Raw genomic sequence first — 26,239 nt, 5'->3', positions numbered from 1 at the left:
AAAAAAAAAAAAAAAAAAAAAAAGAAAATTATCTTGTCAGGACTTTAGGCTCAGTATTCTATATCACATTGTCACTCTTTCATTGAAAGAAAATGTGATGTCAGTTATAGGTCTCACTGCTTACAAAATTCTGCAGTGACATACAAAGTTAAAAACTGGTGGAAATAAATGGGCCTCAATGAAAGCTTTAAGATGGTGAGATCTTATCTCCATTAGAAAGAAAGGGGGATAAACGATGATGGTGTTGGTTGGCAGAACTCGGTCCTGCACTCAGAAAGACCTGGGATCTAGTATACAGCAAAGGTGTTGGTCTTTGAAAGGAGGTTCTTTTTCCTGCAAGACTTAAAAACAAAAACAAATGGGCTTCAACCATATGAAAACAGAGAGGCATGCTGAAGTTAAAAGAGGGGAAGATAAAGGTGTTCTCCATGGGATGGTGTTAATCCTTTCAACAAATTTAATGCGAAGGAATACAGCAAGAATAAAGTAGATAGAAATGTAACTGGGGAGAGTGAGGAGAGAAATTTTCTGACCATGAAAGTACTGGATAATTAACAAGATACAAATGTAATTGGGGAACTAGTGATATAACCAGCATAGAAGTTGTATAGAATAAACCTGTTATAGGCCAAGTTGCATGAAAATACAACCTGAAATAACACCACTTTATACCTGTGTAATCCTTTATAACTTACAAACTGCTTTCTTAATTTTTATCTCATTGACTAATTCTCTTTCTGTAATCCTTCTGTAACAAAAGCAGCAAAGAGTAGAAGTCCAGGTCTGCAGAATGAAAGGCTGGAAGGAAAAGGGAGTCTAATTCTCCAGCTAGAGAAATGGGATGAGACAACCCAATCCCTACATAAGATAATGTTTCACAGTAATCACTACCCCAGATAATTCTAAATAGGCGGACACTAAAACATAATTTCCTAAGCACCACCCAGTTCAATGGAAAATGCCAAACAAACAAACAAACAAACAAAAACACACACAGAAAACAAAAATCTCACATAACTGTTTGTGGGGTAAGGAAGGGAACAAGAATATATCAACTTTACTTTGCCATAGATGACACAGAAGTCAATCTCTTAATTAAGATAATTAGATTGGACCTCTCTCTTTCCTTGGTAAGATGTTAAGGAGAGCATTACAGGTTTACAAAAGTACTAGGAAAGAACAAACATGTTATCAACCAAAGGAACAACACATTCTCTTGATAGGTTTCTCTTAACAGTCTCATTCCTTGAAGAAAGTGTCCAGCTACAGAACCACTTAATCTTAGAGCTACAAAATCATCTGGTAAAATTTCTTCTCACACTACTTCAAGCTCTTATCCAAGATTCAGCTTTTCCACATTCTTACAGAGCATAATGTGGTGCCCCAAATTAAAAGCAATACTTCGGATCGGATCTAACCAACACAAACTATGGTGAGATCCTCATCTTCATCTCCCTCATGGTGGGCATACAACATTAAATCAGACATTATTGTGATTGTTATGGCAGCCAAAGTCATGCTACTGAGTCCAATTAAAATATATTCAATTACATGCTTCCTGCGAATGGGTCAAAATTTATGCCAACAAATAGAATTTAAAAAAAAAGGGGGCACAAAAAGAATTATATTCAATTACAATCCCAGCAATTCAAGCAAATCCTTGAATTGCTCCTATAAAATATTTTCCTTATCTTATACTTTAGCTGGGACTACAGGCGCTCGCCACCATGCCCAGCTAATTTTTGTATTTTTAGTAGAGATGGAGTTTCACCATGTTGGCTAGGATGGGCTTGATCTCTTGACCTCGTGATCTGCCTGCATCAGCCTCCCAAAGTGCTGGGATTACATGCTTGAGCCACCACGTCCGGCCTTAGGATTTTTAATTTTGTAGACATGGTCTATAATTTCAGACTAAAACTTTAGCTTTCACTAAAAAAATCAGTTTTTTTCTTGGCTGCTTCATTTTTCTTTAATAAAACACAGGTTATTTTTATTTTCTTGTTTCAAGAGTCTTATGTGAGAGCTGAAAAAAGGGAGATTTTTAAAGATCAGCATGCTAATAATTCTTCACATAAGTTACTTCTAAATATGTAATTATATTCAAGAGAGGACTGAGGATAGGAATCTCATTCTAGTTTGCTGTCTTCAGGTATGGTCATTCATCCAGTATGAATCCAGTCAAATCCTGTCATTCATGTTACATCTCTTGATCTTATCCTTTAGAAAACCACAGGAGATTATCATTAAAAGGCCTATTGATAATATTGCTATGCCATTTGGCTAATTTATCAGCTTAGCTTATTTGTAAAAGCCACCAGTGTCTCTCACTTAAGTCTGCTGCTATTTTCAAGTATTTTAAACTATTGGTAAAACACAGAACTGACCTACTTAGACATTTGCATGTCAGCCCTCTTTCACCTAATACTGCACAATTTTACAAAAGGTTCATCAGACTTTAGGCAGCAAGATGAGTCTCTCCTTGGGTGACCACCTGGACTGGTAGGTGTGATAGTGCTGACAGTGTCAAATTACAGTCTTCCTTATACTTTGATGCCCTCTGCTCCCTTATTACAACCCTGGAAAGTAAGATTAATGAGAACGGCATTCTGTTACTTCTCTGTAGTCAGTAATCATTTATCAATTTAAAAATAATTAAAATCTCCAATAGGTAAAGTTCACATATTTTAAAGTTGTGCTCCATAGTGGCCTAAATTCTATTTTTACCCTGATTTCTTAGTTTCCTTCTTTTTTTTTTGAGACAGGGTGTTGCTCTCCTGCCCAGGTAGGAGTACAGTGGCATCATCACAGCTCACTGCAGCCTCAACCTCCTGGGCTCAAGAGATCTACCCAACTCAGCATCTTGTGTAGCTGGGACTACAGGTGGGCACCATCATGCCTGGATAATTAAAAAACTGTTTTGTATAGATGGGTCTCACTATGTTGCCCAGGCTGGTCTTGAACTCCTGGGCTCAAGCCATCCTCCCACCTTGGCCTCCTAAAGTGATGGAATTACAGGTGTAAGCCATCAGGTATTTTTCACTTTTAAAAACTGAAATTTACTGAGGTACAATTTACATACAAGATGCACCCATTTTACATGGACAGTTTTAAAAGTTTCAACAGACACATACACTTGTGTAATGACCAGTCACAATCAACATAAAAAATATCCATCACCCCAGAAAGTTTCTTCATACATTTTTGCAATTAATAACATCCCCTTAGGCTTGGGCAACCATTGATAATGACTTCTGTCACTACAGATTAATTTTGCCTTTTCTCAAATTTCACATAAACAGAATCATCTGGCTTCTTTTGCTCAGCATAACAATTCTGAGATTCACACACTGGCTGCATGCAGTGTTACAGGGTATGGGTACATCACAACCTATCTATTTACTTATTGGACATTGTGTTGTTCCTAGTTTGTGGCAAATATGAAGAAGATGCTGTATTCATATACAAGTCTTTGTTGGTGACTGATGGTTTCATTTCTTTTGGGTAATTAGGTAGGATTAGAATTGCACAAATGGTAAATTTAACTTTAAAAGAAACTGCCAACCTGATCCCTAAAATGGCTGTATCATTTAAAATCTTTACCAGCAATGTATGAGAGTTCCAGTTGTTCTTCATCCTTCAAAATACTTTGTATTGCTGGTTCTGATTACAGATTATTTATTTTTTTATTTATTTAAGACGGAGTTTTGCCCTTGTCGCCCAGGCTAGAGTGCAATGGTACAATCTTGGCTCACTGCAACTTCTGTGATTCTCCTGCCTCAGCCTCCCAAGTAGCTGGGATTACAGGCATGTACCACCACACCCGGCTAATTTTGTATTTTTAGTAGAGATGAGGCTTCACCATTTTGGTCAGGCTGGTCTTGAACTCCTGACCTCAAGTGATCCATCTGCCTTGGCCTCCCAAACTGCTGGGATTAGAGGCGTGAGCCACCGCACCCGGCCCTGATTACAGGTATTTTAAATGACTTGTCAAACCATGAAACGCCAAAGTAGAGGAGGAACCAGCTGAGGAGTAGAGAGTGAGTAGAAGGGTAATCAGGAGAATATGCTTGAAAGCAGTGTTTCTCACACTTTAATATGGACACAAATCATTTGGGGATCTTGTTAAAATGCAGTCTTTGATTCAGGTCTAGGGTGGTATCTAAAACTTAGCATTTCTAAAAGGCTTCCAGGTGGTCCAGATGCTATTCAGACCACATTCTGAGCAGCAAGAAACTAAGAACACAAACAAGGCATTAAGAACCTGTTTCATGAAGAAGAGTGATCAACTGTATCAGATGTTTCTGATAGGTCAAATAAACTGTGGACTGAGAATTTTACTGCTGGATCTAGCAACATGGAGGCCATCAGTAACTATCGTATTAAGATGCTGTTTCCTGGCTAGGCAACCATGATCCACTTTGGGATGACGAGATTGGGCAGACCACTTGAGGTCAGGAGTTCCAGACCAGCCTGGCCAACATAGTGAAACCCTGTCTCTACTAAACATACAAAAATTAGCTATGTGTGGTGGTGTGCACCTATATAATCCCAGCTACTTGGGAGGCTAAGGCAGGAGAATCACTTGAACCCGGGAGGCAGAGGTTGTAATGAGCCAAGATCACGCCATTGTACTCCAGCCTGAGTGACAGACTGAAACTGTCTTGAGGGGGAAAAAAAAAAAAAAAAAGATGTTTCCTGGAGCAGCAGGGGCAAAAGCCTGGCTTAAGTGGGGTCCAAGACAAAAAGGAAGGAGAGCAATTAGAGAGTGAATACCAATAAGTCTTTTGAGAAGTTTTACTGTCGAAGGAAGAAGAGGAAGGAAGTAATAACTGAAGAGGGAAGCAGGATTAAGGGAGGGACCCCACAAGTTTTTTTAATGAAAATAAACATACAGAAAAACTGAAAGAATACCCATACATATTCCACGTAGATTCCATAACTGTCAACATTCTGTCAAATGTGCATAAGAAAGATGTTTTATTATTATTTTTTTAATTATTTTTTTGAGACAGGGTTTCACTCTGTCGCCCAGGCTGTAGTGCAGTGGTACAATCTCTGCTCATTGCAACCTCAGCCTCCCAAGTAGCTGGGACCACCGACATACACCACCACATCTGGATAATTCTTGTATTTTTTGTAGAGACAGGGTTTTGCCATGTTGCCTAGGGTGGTCTCAAACTCCTGGGCTCAAGTGATCCACCCGCCTCAGTCTCCTAAAGTGCTTGGATTACAAGCGTGAGCCACCACACCTGGCCTATTTTTAAATTTTACTTTAGTTTTTTGAGACAAGGACTCACTCTGTTACCCAGGCTGGTCTCCAACTCCTGGGCTCAAGTGATCTTCCCACCTCAGGTTCCCAAAGTGCTGGGATTACAGGCGTGAACCACTGCACTCGGTGAAAGATGTTTTATTTATTTATTTTTGAGACAGAGTCTTGTTCTGTCACCCAAGCTGGAATGCAGTTGCACGATCTTAACTCTCTGCAGCCTCGTCTTCCTAGGTTCTAGAGATCCTCCTGTCTCAGCCTCCATAGTAGCTGGGACCACAGGCACAGACCACCACGTCTGGCTAATTTTTGTATTTTTTGGTAGAGATGGGTTCCACTATGTTGCCCAGGCTGATCCTGAACTCCTGAGCTCCAGCAATCCACCCGCCTCAGCTTCTCAAAGTATTGGGATTACAGGCGTGAACCACCGCGCCCAGCCAAAATATGTTTTAAAATAGGAGACAATTCAGTAGGAAAGGAAAAACTGATGATGAACAAGATAGGAGATTTACTCAAAAGATGTCTGTGGGTTAGGGGTAAGGGGTTGGAATCTAGTGTACAAATGGAGGGATTGCCTTTTACTAGCGATAAGGCAGAAGAACCCGGTATGAATGCAGGCAGGTGGGTAGATGTCATAACGGTTACTTCCAACTTTCTGAAAGAGATGGCAGCAATGTCATCGCTGACTTCTTGAAGAAGAGGTTTTAGAGGCTTAAGGATATGAGGTTTTGAGGAGGTATGCCAGTGTCTAAAAGACGACAGTGAATGAACTAGGAAACTGAAAGTATAACTGCTCTATAACATTAAGGGTCTACTTGAGGTTTTCAAAGGGACTGAATAAGTTGGGGAAGCAACATGTCTTAATGGTTAAAGGAATACACTCTGGAGCCGAAGTACCTGGGGCAAGTTACTTGCCCCTTCCACAACCAGGTTTCTTCATCTGTAAAACAAGGATATAATAAAAGCTGCTACTTCACAGGGTTGTTGAGGAGTAAATGAGGTAATGTATATAAAGTACACAGAATGTCTGACACATAGTAAGTGCATATCATTGCTAAATACATTAGAGTATATTTTTAAAAAACCCCACAGAACACAGTTGGTATAAAGGAAAGGGGGAGACAGTGAGTTAACAGTATGTAGCAAAGCTGGTATCAGAATATTTATTGACCAGTAGAGATATTTAAGAGCAAAAAAAGCAAACCCAGTATGATTTAAAACAACAAGAAACCATTGTGTATAGTATTAAAACACATCAATCTGAAAGGATACACAATACACATCAAAATATTAATGGCAGTTATCTCTTGATGGTGGATTACTGGTGCTTTTCATTTATGTTAATATTTTCTGAATTTCCTATAATGATTACATATTTCTTCGTAACATGTTTTATTTTGAAATATTAAAAAACTGCAGTATCAAAGGATAATGTCACTCATATTCTTACCATAATCAGACCCGTTTCAACTTTTATACATTTGTCTCCTGCTACAGTTTGAATATGGTTTGTCCCCACAAACTCATGTGGAGGCTTGGCCCCAGTGTAATGGTGTTGAGAGTTGGTGGGACCTTCAAGAGGCATTTGGGTCTGGGTCATGAGGGATGCTCTCCTGAAAGCAGGAGTCACTGACTTCTTTTCTTCTTTGAGTCAGGGTCTCACTCTGTCACCCAGGTTGGAGTGCAGTGGACTCAACCACGGCTCACTATAGCCTCAAAATTCTAGGCTCAAGTGATCCTCCTGCCTCAGCCTCCAGAGTATCTGGGGCTACAGGAGTGTGCTACCATGCCTGGCTAATTAAAAAACTTTTTTCTGTAGAGATGTCTTACCATGTTGCCCAGGCTGGTCTCAAACTCCTGGGCTCAAGCAATCCTCCCTCCTCAACCTGCCAATATGCTAGTATTACAGACATGAGCCACCACATCTGGCCAGGAATGACTTCTACAGTTACTGTGAGAGAGGGTTGTTATAGAGAGAGGTCCTCCCTTGTGTTCTGCCCCTTTTGCGTGTGCCCACTTCCCCTTCTGCTTCTCCACTATGTTACCATGCAGTAGGAAAGCCCTCACCAGAAGCCCAGCGGATGTTAGCACCAATGCCCTTGGACTTCCCAGCCTCTAGGACTATGAGAAATAAGTTTCTTTTTGCAGAAAAGAATAAATTACCCAGCCTCAGGTATTGTTATAGCAACAGAAAATGGACTAAAACACTTCCAGTCTTTTTTTTTTTTGAGACAGAATCTTCCTCTGTCACCCAGGCTGGAGTGCAGTGGTGCCACCTTGGCTCACTGCAACCTCCGCCTCCCGGGTTCAAGCAATACTGCTGCCTCAGCCTCCAGAGTAACTGGGATTACAGGCACCTGCCACCATGCCCAGCTAATTTTTTGTATTTTTAGTAGAGATGGTGTTTCACCATGTTGGCCAGGCTGGTCTCGAACTCCTGACCTCAAGTGATCCACTCGCCTCAGCTTCCCAAGGTGCTGGAATTACAGGCGTGAGCCACTGCGCTTGGCCACCTCCAGTCTTTTTTCAAAGTTTATACTTGATTCCTGGAGATAAACACTATGTTACTTGATCTTTGCTTTCTAATCCTTATTTCAGTACTTTTACATACATACATATATACCACTTTTTAAAGCCCAAATATAAAAAATGTTCTGCTTAAAAATTTTTAAGTGGTCTCATGCAGCAGCCTGCTTTTCTCACTTAACATTAATATTTTAAAGCTTTATGTTGATACCTATATAATCCATTTTTTACTACTATATATGATTCTACTGCACAGTAGAATGTTATTTATCAAGTCTTATATGTTATTTATCAAGTCTTCTCCTGATGAATATGTTTCCAATTTTTCAATAACTTTTTCTTTTTTAAAAAAATTTCCTTAAAATAATGTTTTAAGTTTTATGTAGAGTCAGGGTCTCATAGTGTCATCCAGGCTGGTCTCAAACTCCTGGTCTCAAGTGATCCTATTACCCTAGTCTTCCAAAGTGCTGGGATTAGATGCATAAGCCACTGCATCCAGACCAATTTTTCACTATTATATGGTTTCCTATAATACACCTCTTTCTGTATACGTGACTCGGAACAAAAGCTAATATTTCTTGGGGTTAGAACAAGCATTTTTCTATTTTAACAGATACTTCCAGAACGCCCTTAAGGCGGTTGGTTGCATCAGAAATGTCCCGGGAAGCAATTCCTCTAATCCTATGAACATTTGATCTTATCAGAACTCAGGCATTTCCCCAATTCCAGTGGGTGGAAAGTGGTACTTTTTTGTTTTACCTTGCATTTTCTGATTATTATTATTATCAGCACCCTATTATTATTTTTACCCACCAGAAAATTATGTTCACTATAATTAAATATTCTTTGGTCACTTAGAATTATTATCAATCACTAATACATGTTCACCATTTTTTCAGCTTTAATTAATCCTTCTATCTTCAACTGGGTTCATTTATGAGTAAAAGGTGCATGCTCATCATTATTTAAAACAAAGTAAATTGTAAGGATTTATCTCCAAATTATTTTTAATCATCTTATTTTGAGAATATAATGCTTCTGTAAATATATCAATAGGCTGCAACTTTTTCTATGTGCCTCTTTGATTTAATACTTAATTTTCTGATAAAGTTAAATTCAAAATTATACCATGAATATTATACTGAAATTATAAGGCCTGCAAAAAAAAAAAAAAAGAAAAAGAAAAAAAAGGCATGATGTACTGACCATTCCTGGAATTTCTTTAGTAACAGTATTCTTAAGATACCTGGGTCCTTGGGATGAATCAATGACTGGCAGGTGAAAAGATGATAAAACAGGCCAGGTGCAGGGACTCACACCTATAATCCCAGCACTTTGGGAGGTCGAGGCAGGCGGATCACTTGAACTCCTGAACCAGCCTGGCCAACATGGTGAAACCCCGTTTACTAAAAATACAAATTGAGCACGGCATGGTGGTGGGTGTCTGTAATCCCAGTTGTACTCGGGAGGCTGAGGCAGGAGAATCGCTTGAACCTGGGAGGTGGAGGTTTCAGTGAGCCAAGACTGTGCCATTGCACTGCAGCCTGGGTGACAGAGTGAGACTCCATCTCAATAAAAACAAAAAACAAGATGATGATGAAACATACTTTACCAACCCTTATTCCTCAGAGTGAGTTTATAATTATCTACCATTAGAATAGCTCTGCTCCTTTTCAGGTAAACCTGGGAATCAGAAATAGTTTTTCACTGAGGTACAAATGGAAGACAGAACCACACAGGGAAAATGTTACCTATCCATTTTTTGCTTATATTCTGTAATCCAATAGAGGTGACACATTTGAAAGTCCTAATGATTCAAATTTTCTAAGTATTCTTATTTATTTTTGAGACAGGGTCTTGCTCTGTCATCCAGGGTGGAGTATAGTGGCATGATCATGGCTCACTGCAGCCTCGACTTCCTGGGCTCAAGTGATCCCCCCACCTCAGCCTCCCAAGTAGCTGAGAACACAGGCACACACCACCACATCCGGCTAATTTTTGTATTTTGTGTTAAGATAGGGTTTTGTCGTGTTATCCAGGCTGGTCTTGAACTCCTGGACTCAGGCAATACTCCTGCCTTGGCCTCACAAAGTGCTGGGATTACAGGTGTGAGACACGGTGCCCAGACTAACTTTTCTTCTTCTTATTATTATTGTTATTATTATTTCTTAAGACGTAGTCTCGCTCTGTCGCCCAGGCTGGAATGCAGTGGCGCGATCTCGGCTCACTGCAAGCTCCGCCTGCCGGGTTCATGCCATTCTCCTGCCTCAGCCTCCCGAGTAGCTGGGACTACAGGTGCCCACCACCTCGCCCGGCTAGTTTTTTTTTCTATTTTTTAGTAGAGACGGGGTTTCACCGTGTTAGCCAGGATGGTCTCGATCTCCTGACCTTGTGATCCGCCCGTCTCAGCCTCCCAAAGTGCTGGGATTACAGGCTTGAGCCACCGCGCCCGGCCTAACTTTTCTAATTATTAAAGGTTTTATATTGTGAGTTAACTGCAACCCTACCACTTTATAAAATGAATCTGTTTGTTCCTATTCTGCTTATATCCAGAGACTTTAGAATTAATTTTGGTGAGTAGTCAGAAAAGATCACTTTCAACACAGGGCAGGCTATTCTGAAATAAAGGCTTTGCAAAAGTACATTATTAAGAGGCTATTTAAATACCCTATAGCTTTATTGTCTAGCTATAGACTGTATCTGGCTTGGTCAGTCCTTTGTGAGATGATGCTGGTCAGGGAAGAGGATATAGACATGAAGAGTTGAAAGCAGGCACAGTAAGAAGGTGGCTGTGATGGCCACAGAGAATTACCATCTGTGCTCAGGGTAGACCCAGGGGACAGGAAGAAAGAGAGCTGGAGGGAGCTAAGAAGCAATATTAATTACCCAAGCAGGCTTCTAACTCGGAGTAACTTCTGGAATAATTCCAAAACAAAGCCCTCAGGATGAAACTATGGTTGGCATTCTAGATGAACAAGTATTGGAAATAGGGAGGAAAAATGAGGTATGTAAGGAATTCCATCTGTGTCATTTGATCCATGGGAATATATAGGGGGAAACTAAAACAGAGAACCAAACATGAGGCTGAAATGGGTGACCAGAAGTCAAAAGATACGTTAAAATCTGTTACAAAATCAGCAGCAACAGTTAGGACTTGAAGAACCAGTTCATGACCCCTAGGACCATTCTGTTTGTTCTAACATCTGTCAGCCTGATACCTTAGAACAGACTGTTCTACAACAACAACAACAACGAAGTTCAATCAAATGTACTGAAAATAGGCTGGGCCTGGTGGCTTACATCTGTAGTCCCAGCACTGTGGGAGGCGGAAGCAGTGGCTCTCTTGAGCCCAGGAGTTTGAGACCAGCCTGGGCAACATGGTGAAACTCCGTCTCTACAAAAAATACAAAAACATGAGCCGGGTATGATGGTGCACCCTTGTAGTCCCAGCTACTAGGGAGACTGAAGTGGGAGGATCACTTGAGGCAGAGGTTGCAGTGAGCTGAGATTGTGTTGCTGCACTCCAGCCTGTCCAGCCTAGGTGACAGAGCAGGGAGACTCTGTCTCAAAATTTTAAAAAAGTAGTGAAAATAGTGTGCTTTAGTCATTGACAGTAGAGAAGAAAACAGGAATACCCACTTCAAGACTCATTGATGCAATCTGGTTATGTGTTCCAATTAATTATATTCATTTTATGTAACTTGGTTTATAAAAAGTTTACCTAAGTGTCCCTTCTGAATTATGTTGCATAATATAGAAATTTAATATTAAACCATATAGTGTTTAAAATAATAGTTTTAAAACTTTTTTTGCTAAACACCCCTTAAAAGATTCTGAGAAACTACATAACTCCTTTTAAATTAACATTTAAAAGTTATGTTTAAATAACTGCAAAGGATATAATTTCCAGTGTACTGTAAATGTTAACATTTTAGCATTTTGTTGCTGTTATATGAATGTTCCTTAGAAAACCTCTGTTTCTGTTTAATGGATATAAAGTTATCTTCTCTCCCTCTGAGAAAACTGATAGGTTTTTTGGAGGTGGGATGAGGTGGGGGAGAGAGAATCTTGCATTGTATGTGTTTCTCCCAGTGCCTATTTTTCTCTATGTGTTTTACAGTCTCCTTATTTGCGTAAGACTTCCCCACCAATATCTAGTTATCCAGTGATACTCTTATTCAGACTAAGTGAGGGACTTACAAGCTGCTTGGAGGCTTTGAACATACAGATTTGTTTGCTATTTTTGAACTGTACAGTAATCTAGGTGGAATCTCTGATGTCACTTTCTTTGGGTCTTTCCTCTTGAGCTGGTAAAATTCACCCAAGACTCCTCGAATCTCCTGCAGGAAGATACGTAAGGTTTGGCTGCTAGCATGTTGGGAATCAAATAAAAAGAGAGGGCTGGGGAAATCTCCCTTCATCATTTAGTAAGCACATAGTCATCAAATCCCCATGTTTTGGGAAAGATATCCACGTCCTAGACATAGATTAGGGTCTCCCAGTCCAGAGATGTTTACTTTCCCCTCTAACTTCCAGTCTACTGCTAGGATAGGGATGGAGCAGTTACCTGGTGAGTAAGAGAACAGATTTAGAGAAATAACAGCTTTTCAAACAGGCCTTTCATTTTAACCCTTTCGTCCCTGAGGCAGTGATATTGCCAATTCCTGAGAACTGAGGATTCTATGGTATAAACCAGGTGGGCTTTAATTTCCCCACTGCCAACTGATCATTTAGCCTTTTGGGGTCTAAGTCCATGATCACTTCTCCACTTGCTTTCCAGCTTTCAAAATGTTGCTGATACTGTCTCCTTCCTCTCTGTTATCCCCATCCTTATGTGTCTATGCTTTTAAAAAAATTCCTTTATTATAGTTTTAGTGGAGTTCCAGGAAGGAGCAAAAATCTGTCACCTTAATCTGAAACCCACATAGCCCTGTTAATAAGAGGAGTTTCAACTTGCCAAATCCTTCAGAAACTGATGATGTGTCAGTACATTTAACCAGTTGTATGTTATCATCTTACAAGACAAAACTAAAAGGGAAAAGAAACTGTATCTTCCTTTGTTAATTTTAAACCGGTACTAAAAAGTATACTCTGCTGGAGGGCTTAAAACTTGGAATTAATAGTTTTTCAGTTACTAAAATCTAGGATAAACTGAATGGAATGATCTATGTTCATACTATCGTACACTCATTGCATCATGTTAAACTGTGAGATCTATTTAAAAACACAAAGTGTTTCAGAGTAGATGACTGTAAAATTTACACTGATAATCTCAAACTGTAAAGTGATATTTTCAAAATATATCACCTCTTCACTGACTGTTCCTCAGACTGCAGCACTATTCCAATTTGATAATGTACTTCTTTACTGTCACTTCTTGTCTTAATTCACTCACCTCGGCCTCCCAAAGTGCTGGGTTTACAGGAATGAGCCACTACACCCAGCCTGTTTGTTTTGGGACAGGGTCTTGCTCTGTTGCCCAGGCTGGAGTGCAGTGGCACAATCACGACTCCTTGCATCCTCATACTCCTGCGCTCAAGTGATCCTCCCACCTCAGCCTACTGAGTAGCTAGGACTACAGGCAAGTGCCACCACACCTGGCTAAATTTCTTATTTTTTACAGAGACAAGGGTCTCCCTATGTTTCCTGGCTGGTCTTGAACTCTTAGGCTCAAGCAATCATCCTACCTTGGCCTTCTAAAGTTCTGGGATTATAGGTGTGAGCCAATATGCCCAGCCACATTTCTCAGTTGCGATGTGAGAAGGATTTGGCATCTCTTTCTTCTGAAAGGTAAATCTATCAATAATATGCAGTTGTGTGTAATCATTTTCATTTGACAGTTATGTACTGAGTATGCCAGGTCCCATTCTAGGCATTAGGCATAAAATAATGAAGAAGAAGGAAAAAAAAAAGCCCCTGCTCTCATACAGCCTGCATTCTAGTGGGGATGAAAGACAACAAACAAGTCAGATGGAGCTGTGCGTTATAAAGAAAATCAAGCCTATGGGTATAGAGAGTGACAGAGTGATGTGGGGACATGTTAGTTATATAAGGTGAGCAAGGGTTTCAATTAAAAGGGGACGTATGAAGAGAGACATAAGGATATTTGTGGCATGTGTATCCTAAAGAGAATGTAACAAACATAAAGGTCCTAAAGAAGGAACACGCTTGGCCTGCTGAAGAAACTGCAAAGAGACCAGTAGTGTGGGAAGAGAATAAGCTTTGTTTCTCACTGAATGTTTACAATTTGTGCCATGGCTTGCTCTTCACAAGACTTTAAATTCTTTTTTTTTTTTTTTTTTGAGATGGAATTTCGCTCTTGTTGCCCAGGCTGGAGTGCAATGGTGTGATCTTGGCTCATCGCAACCTCCGCCTCCCGGGTTCAAGTGATTCTCCTGCCTTAGCCTCCCAAGTAGCTGGGATTACGGGCATGTGCCACCAAGCCTGGCTAATTTTGTATTTTTAGTAGAGATGGGGTTTCTCCATGTTGGTCAGGCTGGTCTTGAACTTCCAGCCTCAGGTGATCTGCCTGCCTCGGCCTTCCATAGTGCTGGGATTACAGGTGTGAGCCACCATGCCTGGCCAAGACTTTAATTCTTTAAAAGCCTTTAGATTCGAACAGATTCAGAGATTCTAACTTATCTGAAAGGTTGAGATTGTTTCAAGTCTAGGGGCAAGTGGGAGTGTTACTGAATAAGGTAATAATTTGCTGTAATAAGTATTTTGGCTGAATACAGGATTGTAAACAATCTAAATTATAGATATATTGCCAAGTTTTGAGAAAGAGAAGGTGGTACAGTTGGAAGATCTAAGAGCCAGATCTGGTTTTGAGTCTTGGCTCTACACTTACTTGCTAGGAGTAATACTCAGAGTTGTAGGTGTTAGTACATATATACCCTTTTACTCTTTTATTCTAATTTTATAATGTAAAAGTAGCTTAGTGGTTATAGGGAGAGAATACTGGATTGGGAGTCAGAAATCCTGAGTTAAACATCTTTGGTGCCACTTATTAAATGTGTGCCCTTAGACAAGGCACTTAAAAGCCTCAATTTCCTTATCTGTAAAAAGAAAAAAGATCTACTTCATAACATTATAAAGATTAAATGACATAATAATTTATGTAAGTGAAAGCAATATGTAAAAAACAAAATAATTAAAATCATATCTATTTTTAAACTTTTCACAGAGCTTTCAAATTCATATTTTACTGAGTTTATAATTTTCATCTAGTGCTTTCAAAATTTAATTTTACTTTTTAATTTACGTATTCATTTGCACTTAAGAGTTGCATACAAAATTTAAAATTTATCCTTCAAAGTCAGTTCCCCATATTAGCTTATGATAAACTTTATAAAATAACTCTTTAAATTGCATAGCAAAATTCAACAGATATGAACTCACTTTGAAATCATCAAAAAGGGTCAGAATGCAGATTTTTCACTTTATTAACTGACCATTTTGCAAGAAAAAAATATGGGCACTCAGAGAAAATGATCTGAAAAAGTAACTAATTAACAACCATTCTGTTTATTTCAACAACCGTTAACAACTTTTTAGTAGGTGTTTGCTGTTTCTATCTTCTGAATCTCTCTTGCTTAGCTCAATCACTGAGTGCTGAGCCTAAGTTTGCAGTCATGTATTTATTATCAAATACTTGATATATGTTCTGAAGGCTGCACTAGACAAAGACATTTATTTTTTAGTATCATATTATTTACTAGCCATTAGTTAGCATCTATATTATGTTCCTGGACAGTAATTTAAAATGCAATCCAAAAGAATAGCAGCCAAAACCTTTAAAACATCCTCATGGTCTTCAAAAATAATTTATAAGACATTTAACAGAATGGAACTTACTCCATGCCCTGTGCAGTCTGTCGTGCAATATCTATAAGTTTGATCATCTCAAATTTGGTCTCAATGATATGGAGATGGTGATACAAGCTGGAGCCCTCGCACCACTGGGTAACAATAGCCAGTTGTGGCTTTGTGGAATAGCCCATGAAGAGTAGGATATTCACGTGTCGTGTTTTCCTGTACAAAGAAACGTGACAGTAAATATTAAATGTCGACAAACTGTAGCAACTCTTACAAAAGAGAACCAAAGTAGTCTACCTATCGGTAAAATGTTGTCAGAAAAAGCTGTTTTTTTAAAAAGGCAACAAAAGGATAAATTTAGAAGACACTGGGAATTGCCAAGTCTAACCTCCTACTTTATGCAAAAATATCTTTTTAAACATATCTGACAGGCAACTAGAGGTTGCTTAAATACCTTCAACTATGGGAAGTTCATCACTCAGTATGTAGCTGACTCTCTTATTTTTATTTAAGTGGTTCTGGTATTATAAAGTTTCCAAGTGTTGAGACAAAATCATTTTCCTACAACTTTCACCTCTGGCTTGCTTCCCTGGTCTGCTCTCTGGAATAACTTTTTTCCTGCACTCTGGAATAACCGTGCACTCTCTTGAACATAACAGCCTTCTCTGAACTAAATATCCTCAGTTCTGTTGATTATTTTCCCCCGTTACACCTCTAGAATCTTCCCTATTTAGGTGGTCCTCACTGGACATATTCTAGTTTGTCAATGTTTCTAAAATTCCAGAGCCCAGGACTAAACACCATCTTGAAATGTATTCTGATAAGCTTAAACATTGGAGAGCATTATTTTCATAAGTAGAACTATTATTTTATATTATCAGAATACTATATTTCCATTAATTCTGTCTAGGATTAAGTATTCTATCAACTGTACCATATAACATTGCATACTACTTAAAAGAATGCGGGTAAAGACAAAAATGTACTCAGACATACTCTGTTTCTACAAATTTATCCATTTTGAGTAAATCTGTAAAGCTAATAGTCGCTACCACTGGGAACCAGGAGCTAATAAAAATAACTTCTTTCTCTGGAAAATGGTAATCCACACAAGCTCACCTGAGTACTCCTACTTCATTTTTGAAGGCTTGTAACTGCTGAGGTGTAGGTGCTGTCACATTCAACATTTTCACTGCCACATCACCTAAAAGGCAATTGTTATTCCAAGTGTCATTTCAATTTTTAAAATTTAAAAGTATAGAACATTCCTGGGTGTTTTCACTAATTATCATAGCCCTAACTCCACACCATTATTAAATCACAGATAAATTATACTTTAGCTATCTAAACTCCATTTGTTTTCTAAGGCTAAACACTCAACTAACAATGATATTCCTGTACTAGTATTTCAAAACATCAATCCAAAAAATAGCCAACCACTGTTTGTTCCATGGAAATTTGGCGAAATCAATTAAGTATCCATGGTATTTTCCAAATTATTTGACAATATTAAATTATACTTACTAGGCTTAATATTTATTTACTAATTGAAACTACAAGTAATGTTGAAACTACAATTAACAGGCCCTATGGAATTTTGCTTAAAAGTAGGAAACTATAAAAGTTTATCAGAGTAGTTAACGTTTTTTTCAAATTTATGGATTACTTATGATACTTCGATTAGTAAAATGACTAACATTGTCACTAAAATTAAAAAAAAAACTTTATGTGAAACAGCTGTAACTCTCAACACTGCCAGTAGGTGTTGAAATTGGTACGACTACTTTGTAACACTGTTGGCAGCATTACTACAACTGGACGTATGCATACCCTGTGGTCTCACAATTCTGTTCACCAAAAGACATATACTAAAAATGTTTACAGCACCAGCATCAATCAAAGCCCCAAACTAGAAACGATCCAATTGCAATAGATGAAAGAAGAAATCATGTTATAGTCACACAATGAAATACTATAAAGAGAATGAATGACCTCCAACTACACACAACAATATAGATGAATCTTATAAACAATGTTGAGTGAAAGGGGCCGACACAAAAGAGCACACACTATGCACTTCCTGTTGTGATCACAATGGTGGGTACCCTTGGGAGAGAGGTGATTGGCTGGAAGAGGACATAGTTGTGGGGGTGTGTTTCTAGAGTGCTAGTTAATGTTCTGCTTATTTAACTTTTTTAGAGACAGAGTCTTGCTCTGTCACCCAGGCTGGATGGAGTGCAGTGGTACGATCATGGCTCACTGCAGCCTTGAACTCCTGGGCTCAAGCCATTCTCCCACCTCAGCCTCCTCAATAGCTGGGAGTACAGGCACGTGCCACCATGCCTGGCTAATTTATGGGTACTTTTATACGCAGGCTGAGTATCCCTTATCTGAAATGCCTTGAACCAGAAGTGTCTCAAATTTCAATTTTTTTCTGATTTTGGAATACTTTGATTATACTTACCAGTTTAGCATCCCTAATCCAAACATCTGAAATCCTCCAATAAGCATTTCCTTTGAGCATCATGTCAGCGCTCAGAAAGTCTTAGATTCTGGAGCACTTTGGGTTTTGGATTTTGGATTAAAGATACCCAACCTGACTGGGTGCGCTGGTTCACACCTGTAATCCCAGCACTTTGGAAGGCCAAAGTGGGTGGCTCACTTGAGGTCAGGAGTTTGAGAACAGCCTGGCCAACATGGCAAAACCTTGTCTCTACTCAAAATACAAAAATTAGCCGGGTGTGGTGGTACGCGCCTGTAATCCTAGCTACTCAGGAGGCTGAGGTAGAAGAATTGCTTGAATCTGGGAGGCAGACATTGTAGTGAGCCGAGATTGTGCCACTGCACTCCAGCCTGGGCGACAGAGTGAGACCTTGTCTCAAAACAAAACAAAATAAAACAAAACAAACAAAAATAAATACATAAAGATACTCAACCTGTATGTATATAAGTTAAATCAACATTGATTTTTCTCAATTATCAAAGTAATACAGTGCTTATTCTATTGTTCATATCATAAAATACTGCATAGCACTTAAAAAAATGTTTAAAGACATTTTGAAGGTATAAAAAAATTCCTTTAATTATGTCACTCAAAAGTGACATTATATGTTATTAGGCTTTTACATGAATGTAGTGTGAATATGAACACCTGTGAAAAGATAGCTTAAGGTGATATATACTAAAATACAGTCTTTTTTTTTTAGACAGAGTCTCGCTCTGTGACCCAGTCTGGAGTGCAATGGCGGGATCTTGGCTCACTGCAACGTCCACCTCCCAGGTTCAAGCAATTCTCCTGCCTCAGCCTCCTGAGTAGCTGAGATTACAGGTACCTGCCACCAAGCCTGGCTAATTTTTTGTATTTTTAGTAGAGACGAGGTTTCACCATGTTGGCCAGGCTGGTCTCGAACTCCTGACCTTAGGTGATCCACCTGCCTTGGCCTCCCAAAATGCTGGGATTACAGGTGTGAGCCACTGTGTGTGGCCTAAAATACTGTCATATAAAAAATTATGTTATATATTTCCATGAGCTCCATAATATGGTATATTATACATACTGCTTTGTAAAATTTCATATGCCAAAGACACCTTTCTATATCAATAAATATAGCTCTACTTTGTCATTTTAACTCCTATATAATCATATATGAAGGTACAAATTTATCCAGTTCTCTAATAGTTGGATACATGTTCATTTTCATTTTTCATTAATATTAAACCTTTGATGAAAATACACCCACTACTCTAAATATAACCCAATTTAAAAATATTTTGTCCAACTAAGAGGCAAATAATGATTTCTATTTTTGAACGTGCAATTCTTTGATAACTAGTGAGGCCGAACATTTTGTATATGTTTACTGGCCACTTATATTTCTTTGTTAATTTTTTTTTTTTTGAGACGAAGTCTCACGGTTGCCAGGCTAGAGTGCAGTGGTGTGATCTTAGCTCACTGCAACCTCTGCCTTCTGGGTTCAAGTGATTTTCCTGCCTCAGCCTCCCGAGTAGCTGAGACTACAGGCACGTACTACCATACCCAGCTAATTTTTGTATTTTTAGTAGAGATGGGGTTTCACCATGGCCAGTAGGGTCTTGATCTCCTGACCTCGTGATCTGACAGCCTCGGCTTCCCAAAGAGCTGGGATTACAGGCGTAAGCCACAGTGCCCAGTCAGTAAGTACATTTTTAATATGTTTACTTGTGACTTATAATACAAATAAAATTATCAGTTGAAAGACTCTAAAAGAAAAAAAAATCCTTTTGAGGACTAGTTAACCTGGAGGAATTCTCCTTTAAAAATTATTACTATAATATAATGACAGGAGTCCTGATTGCTGTGAACGGTTTTTATTTCCCATAATTTTTGTTAGAAACTTTTGGAGGAGTCCTGAAACTAATATAGTTTACTGATGCAAAGAGTGAATATTTCCTTTGATGATTGTTTTTACAAAATAAAAGTTGTTAAACATATCCTATTATGACTTGTCACAATGTCACCACATTACATACTTACCATGCCACTTTCCCTTGTAGACTGTTCCAAATGACCCAGATCCAATTCTTTGTCCCACTGTAATCTGCCCATCAGGAATCTCCCAATCATCACTCGAGTCCCGTCTACCAAGTGTTTTCTTGATAAAAATAGTACAAAAGTCAAGTCAAACCAAACAAAAAAAGAAAACCTTATGTTTCACTCTTTTTTAATTGGTGCTAAATTTCTTTATGTATCATATCTAATTCAGTCTTTCCAAAAAAAAAAAAAAAATCAACATATAAAAGTACTTTGGTAGAGTAAAAGATCCACTTATTCAATAATTAGTAACAATACTATGGCTAAAAAGTATTAGTTTTTTATTTTATTTTTAAATTTTACTTTAAGTTCTGGGATACATGTGCAGAATGTGCAGGTTTGTTACATAGGTATACATGTGCCATGGTGGATTCATTTTGCAGAAGAAAGTTGATTTTTTAAACAGTGAAGAATGTCCTTCGGTAGATATCTGAATTCTGGACCAGCCTTTTCATGCCTTCTAATACTAGTTTTCTCTCTTTTTCCTTATTTTAGAAGCAGAACACTGTTACTCTTCCAAAACTGCCTTCTACTAAATCATATTACAGATGACAGCAGAAAGCAGTGCTGTGGAAATATGCTTTAAGCAAAAAACTATCAGCTCTGAAATTTATTTAATTATGGGAGTTCTGTGTCACATATGGACATAATGTATCTAAAGGATAATATTACATTTGGCTATGACTTCTAAGAAGAAGGACAGAGAAAAAAAGATATTATATACTCTTACCATTCGATTCCTGTCTTCTGAGGATGAAGATGACTTCCTTTCTCGCTGAGGTCCTGGAGATTTCTGTAAGGCTTTCACGTTAGTGAGTGAGCCAGGTAATGAGGCAGGGGGGGTGGCAGACAAACCTGTGGTTGATCCTAAATTAGTGATAAGAAAAAATGTATACATTAAGGAGGAGCAAGTATGTTAATTTATCAGGGGTAGAAGGTTGGGGGATATTTAGACTTAATTTTAAAATGTAGTGCATATTTAAATATACACCTTTTGGAAAGGATGGGCCAAAAAAAAAGGGGCCTCATTTGGTGATTACAACTATAATTTCTTTTAGTTTTCTGGCCAATTTAATGACCTTTAAGATATCGATGATAGATACATACTTTGTTTACTCGTACAAAATCTAGGAGAAAAACAATCTCTCTAAAACAAGATAGAAATACTAAAAATACTCCCAAGTTTCTGTTTCTTTGATGAAAAAAAATCAAAAAGCAAAATCAATGTAAATGCCTATATAACAAATACACTTTTAATTAATTATTTAATATTACCTCAACAGCCAGTCAATATAAAAAAAAAAGGAAATCCCCAAATGGAAACATTTTCTAATAATGGCCATAATGTTGAAAATATCTGACTTATTCATATTAATCACTAAACTCAAATACAATCCTAAACTACATGCTCTACTATTTAAGAGATATTGGTCAGTATCATTGGTTCCTAGAGGCTTACATTATTAAACAAAGATTATTTGTTACCAGCAAAACAAAGTTAATGTAAATAAAGCCAGGCATATTTCTCAAGACTTTCTGAAAAATCTCTGCCTTTGTAAGTGAGAGCTTTGTAAGTAAGCGCTATGGCCTCTCCGCCAAGTTACTATAAATACAAATATTCTATAGGTCAAGTGAGCCTGAGGAGTATACTCTTTGGAAGTGATCTCCGTTGGCAGGGTTGCATACCTTTCTCATGGCAAACATCCTGAGATAAGGTACAGTAGCACCTGGTTCAGAAGGGTTCAGGGCAGTGAATCTTACTGGGGCCTGAATACGGCTGAGTAGAACTCAGATGTCCAAGTAATAGTTCTATATATAGAACAACAAAATGACCTCAAGAAAATAGATTCTTTTTAAAAAATGACTGCTACTCTTAAGGAAAAAAAGAGTCACTATCTTTCAGATAACAAGGATACCAATAACCACATTTAAATGTTAAATCTGTAGAAAATATTTACTATTATTACATCATATTATATCACCATGTAGAATTTTCATGATCTCATATGCAATTTTCTAAAATAAAATGGTGTCCAGAATGTCTATTAAGTAGAGCACAATCCATCTTCTACCCCCCATTGATAATTTTCAACATTATAAAGCCTTAACTGCTTGACCAGGCTTCACAGTTATGATCTACTAAGTAGTTTTATTGTATCACTTAATTGTGTTACTCACTACTGTATGACTTCCATCCCATTCTATGGATTTTCTGAGAAACAGCAGGGCTGAGAGAGCAAATATCTAAAGCACCATTACTACATTCAGAATATGTAACAGATACTAACTAGCAAGAGTCAGTAAATATAAATCTTTAAAAATATTTATAGCAAGACATCTGTCCCAGCTTTGACTTAAGTTTTTTTTTTTTTTTTTAGATGGAGTCTCACTCTGTCGCCCAGGCTGGAGTACAATGGTACGATCCTGGCTCACTGTAACCTCCGCCTCCTGGGTTCAAGTGATTCTCCAGCCTCAGCCTCCCAAGTAGCTGGGATTACAGGCACCCGCCATCATGCCCGGCTAATTTTTTTGGTATTTTTGTAGAGATGGGTTTTCACCATATTGACCAGGCTGGTCTCGAACTCCTGACCTCAGGTGATCCATCCACTTTGGCCTTCCAAAGTGCTGGAACTACAGGCGTAAGCCACCGCGCCTAGCCCAACTTAAGTTTTTACAAATCAGTTTAACCACTAAATAAAACAGCAAGATGAAATGGGAGAATGAAATTATACTGTAAACTTTCTTCTATTAGGACATAATTAAAAGGATAAATCCTCAAATTTCTGAAGTACACTGAAATATCTAAAATATGTTATAAATCTTTTTTTTTTTTTCTTTTTTAACAGCTCCCTACCTTTGACAAAAATACACACACCCCATATTGGAGCAAAGAAAAACCCAAAAAACACAGCTAGTATTACAGAATCTGAAAAAAGGCCAAAAGCCTAATAAAATCTCATAATAGAAGTTTCCACTGACACTTCAATTTTCTTAAAAACCACAAAAATTATTAACAAACATAAACCATCAAGAATAATCACTTAAATGCATTAAAATCAAAGGAATCCAGTAAGCTCTTCCCCACCCACCTTATTTATTCCCACCCACTAAGTTTAACAAATTATCAAGACCAGGAAGTAATAAAATAACAAAAAACAAGATGGAAATCTCAGGTCAGGATTTTCTTGCTTTTAAAAATTTATGACAGACAGCATACAGAAAGCTTGTGGTAGTGAGTATGTGTGAGAAGCACATTCAGAGCATTCCAGCCAGGCCAAGCAGAAATTTAGTACTGAAAACTTTCACACTTACAAACACACGCTGTGAGGGTGAGGCACAAACAGCATCTGTAGTTTTATATTTAGTTTGCTTTGGGTGAAAACAAGAAAGAAGAGCCCAACTACCTCTGAACACTGGGCCAGGCTCAAAATCAAACACTATTTCACTGGGGACAGAATGTAGGAGGGGACTGGGAGTCCGGGATTGGTATTTCCGAAGACAGCGCATCAGCTGGTTCAAAGGGGCTGTTAGAAGAGAAAGAGAGGGGCAGGCAAACACAGGAAGACAGACACACAGAAGAAATGAAAGAAGTCATGGGGAATAAATAAGATGAATCGAAGCCTGCTTCATAAAATAATTCTGGACCAAAAATCTGCTCATTTTCATAAAATCCCAATGATTTTTTAAAAAGTGACTCATGAAAAGGACAAGAAACGCCATTTGATTTTAGGTACTAAGCAGGCTGTGTTTATGACTAAGTTAATTTTGTGATGCTAACATGATGGCAACATTTAAATGCTGGATGTATTAGGCAAAATTATCAAAAGCCACAGCTATTAAGACATATGAAAGTCAAACTGGCAGCAACATTAATTGGCAGGTTCATGAAATAACAAACAGGAAAAAAAAAATGCTTGTGTAACTATGTGCTATCATCAATACCAAGTCCAGAGTATAGAATGCAGGCTTATTATTATTTTGGTTGCTTCACGGGTATACAGAAACATAACAAAAGAAGGTGTATAACCATGTTTACTCAATGTAAAATATTGCTGAGTCTGGGCTTAGATATTTTGAAGATAAAGAAGGTCACAGTGAAGTGGTCAACTCTAAGCATGATATGCAGTTATTACAGGTCTTCCTTACTAGACAGAAGACAGCAGGGAAGGTAAGTGTAAAGGACCACCTGGAAGAAAACTTCAAGATAGTCTCAAATGTCACCTCTTATAAAACATATAGAGTAATGCTTACAAAAAGTATTTTCTTAAGTAATGTTGTCTTATGTGCTAGAGTGAATACTAGATGAAAATTCAGTTAGAAATCTCAATTCAGTTTCTCATTTGTGTATTTACTGAACTAAGAAGAGGACAAATGGGCTTCGCTATTATGGGTCTGTTCTATAAAATGTACATTTAAAACACTTGTAGAAAGTTGAAGGGAAGTGGTTGATAATGTCTGACAAACCCCCTCTTCAGAATGATTTAGCAAAGTAAAGTTTTATCTGATTCTAAGGTCAATCTTTAAGTATCAGTGAAGACCTACAAAGGAAATTTATCAACAATAGCTTTCAAGACAGTTAGAAATTAATAAAGTGGGTATAATAATTAAGGATCTTTCCTTGGTAAGATATTTTAAAACTGTAGTCTACGGCCATACCATCCTGAACGTGTCCGATCTTGTCTGATCTCAGAAGATATTTTAAAAATGTAGATAGTACATTTTAAGACTTCCTTTTATGTCCAGTCATCTTTTCTACTCATGTTATAAATTAGTTAACATTTTATCAGAGATAAATGACAAATACTATAGAAAAACAAAAAAATTTTGGGTTTCTCTACACATTTTTCTCTGTGTCTGTTTCATGTAAGAGGCAAGTATAAAGGAGATAAGCAGCAAAGCAACTGCAGTTTCCTCGAGTTTTTCAAAAAAACTGAAATCACTACTTACCTCCATCACCACGAAATCCTTGGTCTCTAATCAAGTCCTACAAATAAACAGTAATGTATATTTATTCCAAGCAAGCATATAATCAGAAAGTAGTGATAACACTGATTTTTCCACTAACATTAAAAGAATTATTTTATTAATTAAAACAATATATCTTATAACTATTACACAAAACAATCTGGAATTATCTAGCGAACATAATAAAATCTAAATTTTGAAGTACTTGTCAATGTAAGCCTATAAAGAAAGAATTATTAGTCCTAATCAAATGCTGAAATCCATTTCAGGCCATTCAAAACCAGTGGCTTCCATTATCCTCAACAATCCAATGCAGGAGCAGAAAACCAAATACTGCGTTTTCTCACTTGTAAGTGGGAGCTGAATCATGAGAACAAGTGGACACATGGGGGAAACAACACACACTGGGGCCTGTCGGAGGGTGGGTGGTAAAAAGAGGGAGAGCATCAGAAAGAATAACTAATGGATGCTGTGCTTCATACCTAGGTAATGGAATAATCTGTGCGCAAACCGCTGTGGCACATGTTGAGCTATGTAACAAACCGGCACATCCTGCACATGTACCCCTGAACTTTGGAAATAAATAAATTTTTAAAAAAATGGCTTCATCAATCCTTAAAAAAAATTATACTGGCGCATATTAAGAGCGATAAAAATGTTCATAGTCTTTGATCCTGTAATTCCACTTCTGGGAACTTTTCTTAAGGAAATAATTCAGAAGAAAAAGTGATATGCACAAAGATGTTTAGTGCAACATTATCTATCATATTAAAAAGTTAGAAATAATTATTTCTCTATTATAGGCATTTTGACACACTTTGGTTAAGAAAATTTTGGTGTATCAATTTAATGAAGTATTATGCAGCTACCAAAATAATTATGAAGCTTGAATCACGAAACATGTTTACAGTGTAATTTAAAAATACAAAATTAAAAGTACACAGATTACAATCATAAAAATATGGATGGATAAGGGCACAATAGAAGAGGGAAGAAACAAAATGGCTCATAGAAAGGTTTTGCTCTTTGGGAGGCCGAGACAGGTGGATCACGAGGTCAGGAGATTAAGACCATCCTGGCAAACACGGTGAAAC

At 37.9% G+C, this 26,239-nt stretch overlaps 1 protein-coding gene across 1 annotated transcript in view; it reads right to left on the bottom strand.

Moving 5' to 3' along the window:
• Positions 1 to 26,239, bottom strand: part of BRAF (B-Raf proto-oncogene, serine/threonine kinase) — a 126,477-nt gene that overhangs the window by 35,283 nt on the left and 64,955 nt on the right. Inside the window, exons 8-12 of the mRNA XM_011995450.1 lie at positions 25,128 to 25,164; positions 20,911 to 21,047; positions 20,124 to 20,241; positions 16,730 to 16,814; positions 15,650 to 15,826 (exon numbers count right to left, since the gene is read on the bottom strand). Coding sequence (XP_011850840.1) covers positions 15,650 to 15,826; positions 16,730 to 16,814; positions 20,124 to 20,241; positions 20,911 to 21,047; positions 25,128 to 25,164 — 554 coding nt within the window. The remainder of the gene's footprint in view (positions 1 to 15,649; positions 15,827 to 16,729; positions 16,815 to 20,123; positions 20,242 to 20,910; positions 21,048 to 25,127; positions 25,165 to 26,239) is intronic.

The sequence above is a fragment of the Mandrillus leucophaeus genome, unplaced genomic scaffold, assembly GCF_000951045.1.
Source record: "Mandrillus leucophaeus isolate KB7577 unplaced genomic scaffold, Mleu.le_1.0 Scaffold49, whole genome shotgun sequence".
In the NCBI taxonomy this organism is placed as follows: domain Eukaryota; kingdom Metazoa; phylum Chordata; class Mammalia; order Primates; family Cercopithecidae; genus Mandrillus; species Mandrillus leucophaeus.
This window is presented reverse-complemented; position numbering and strand designations above follow the sequence as displayed.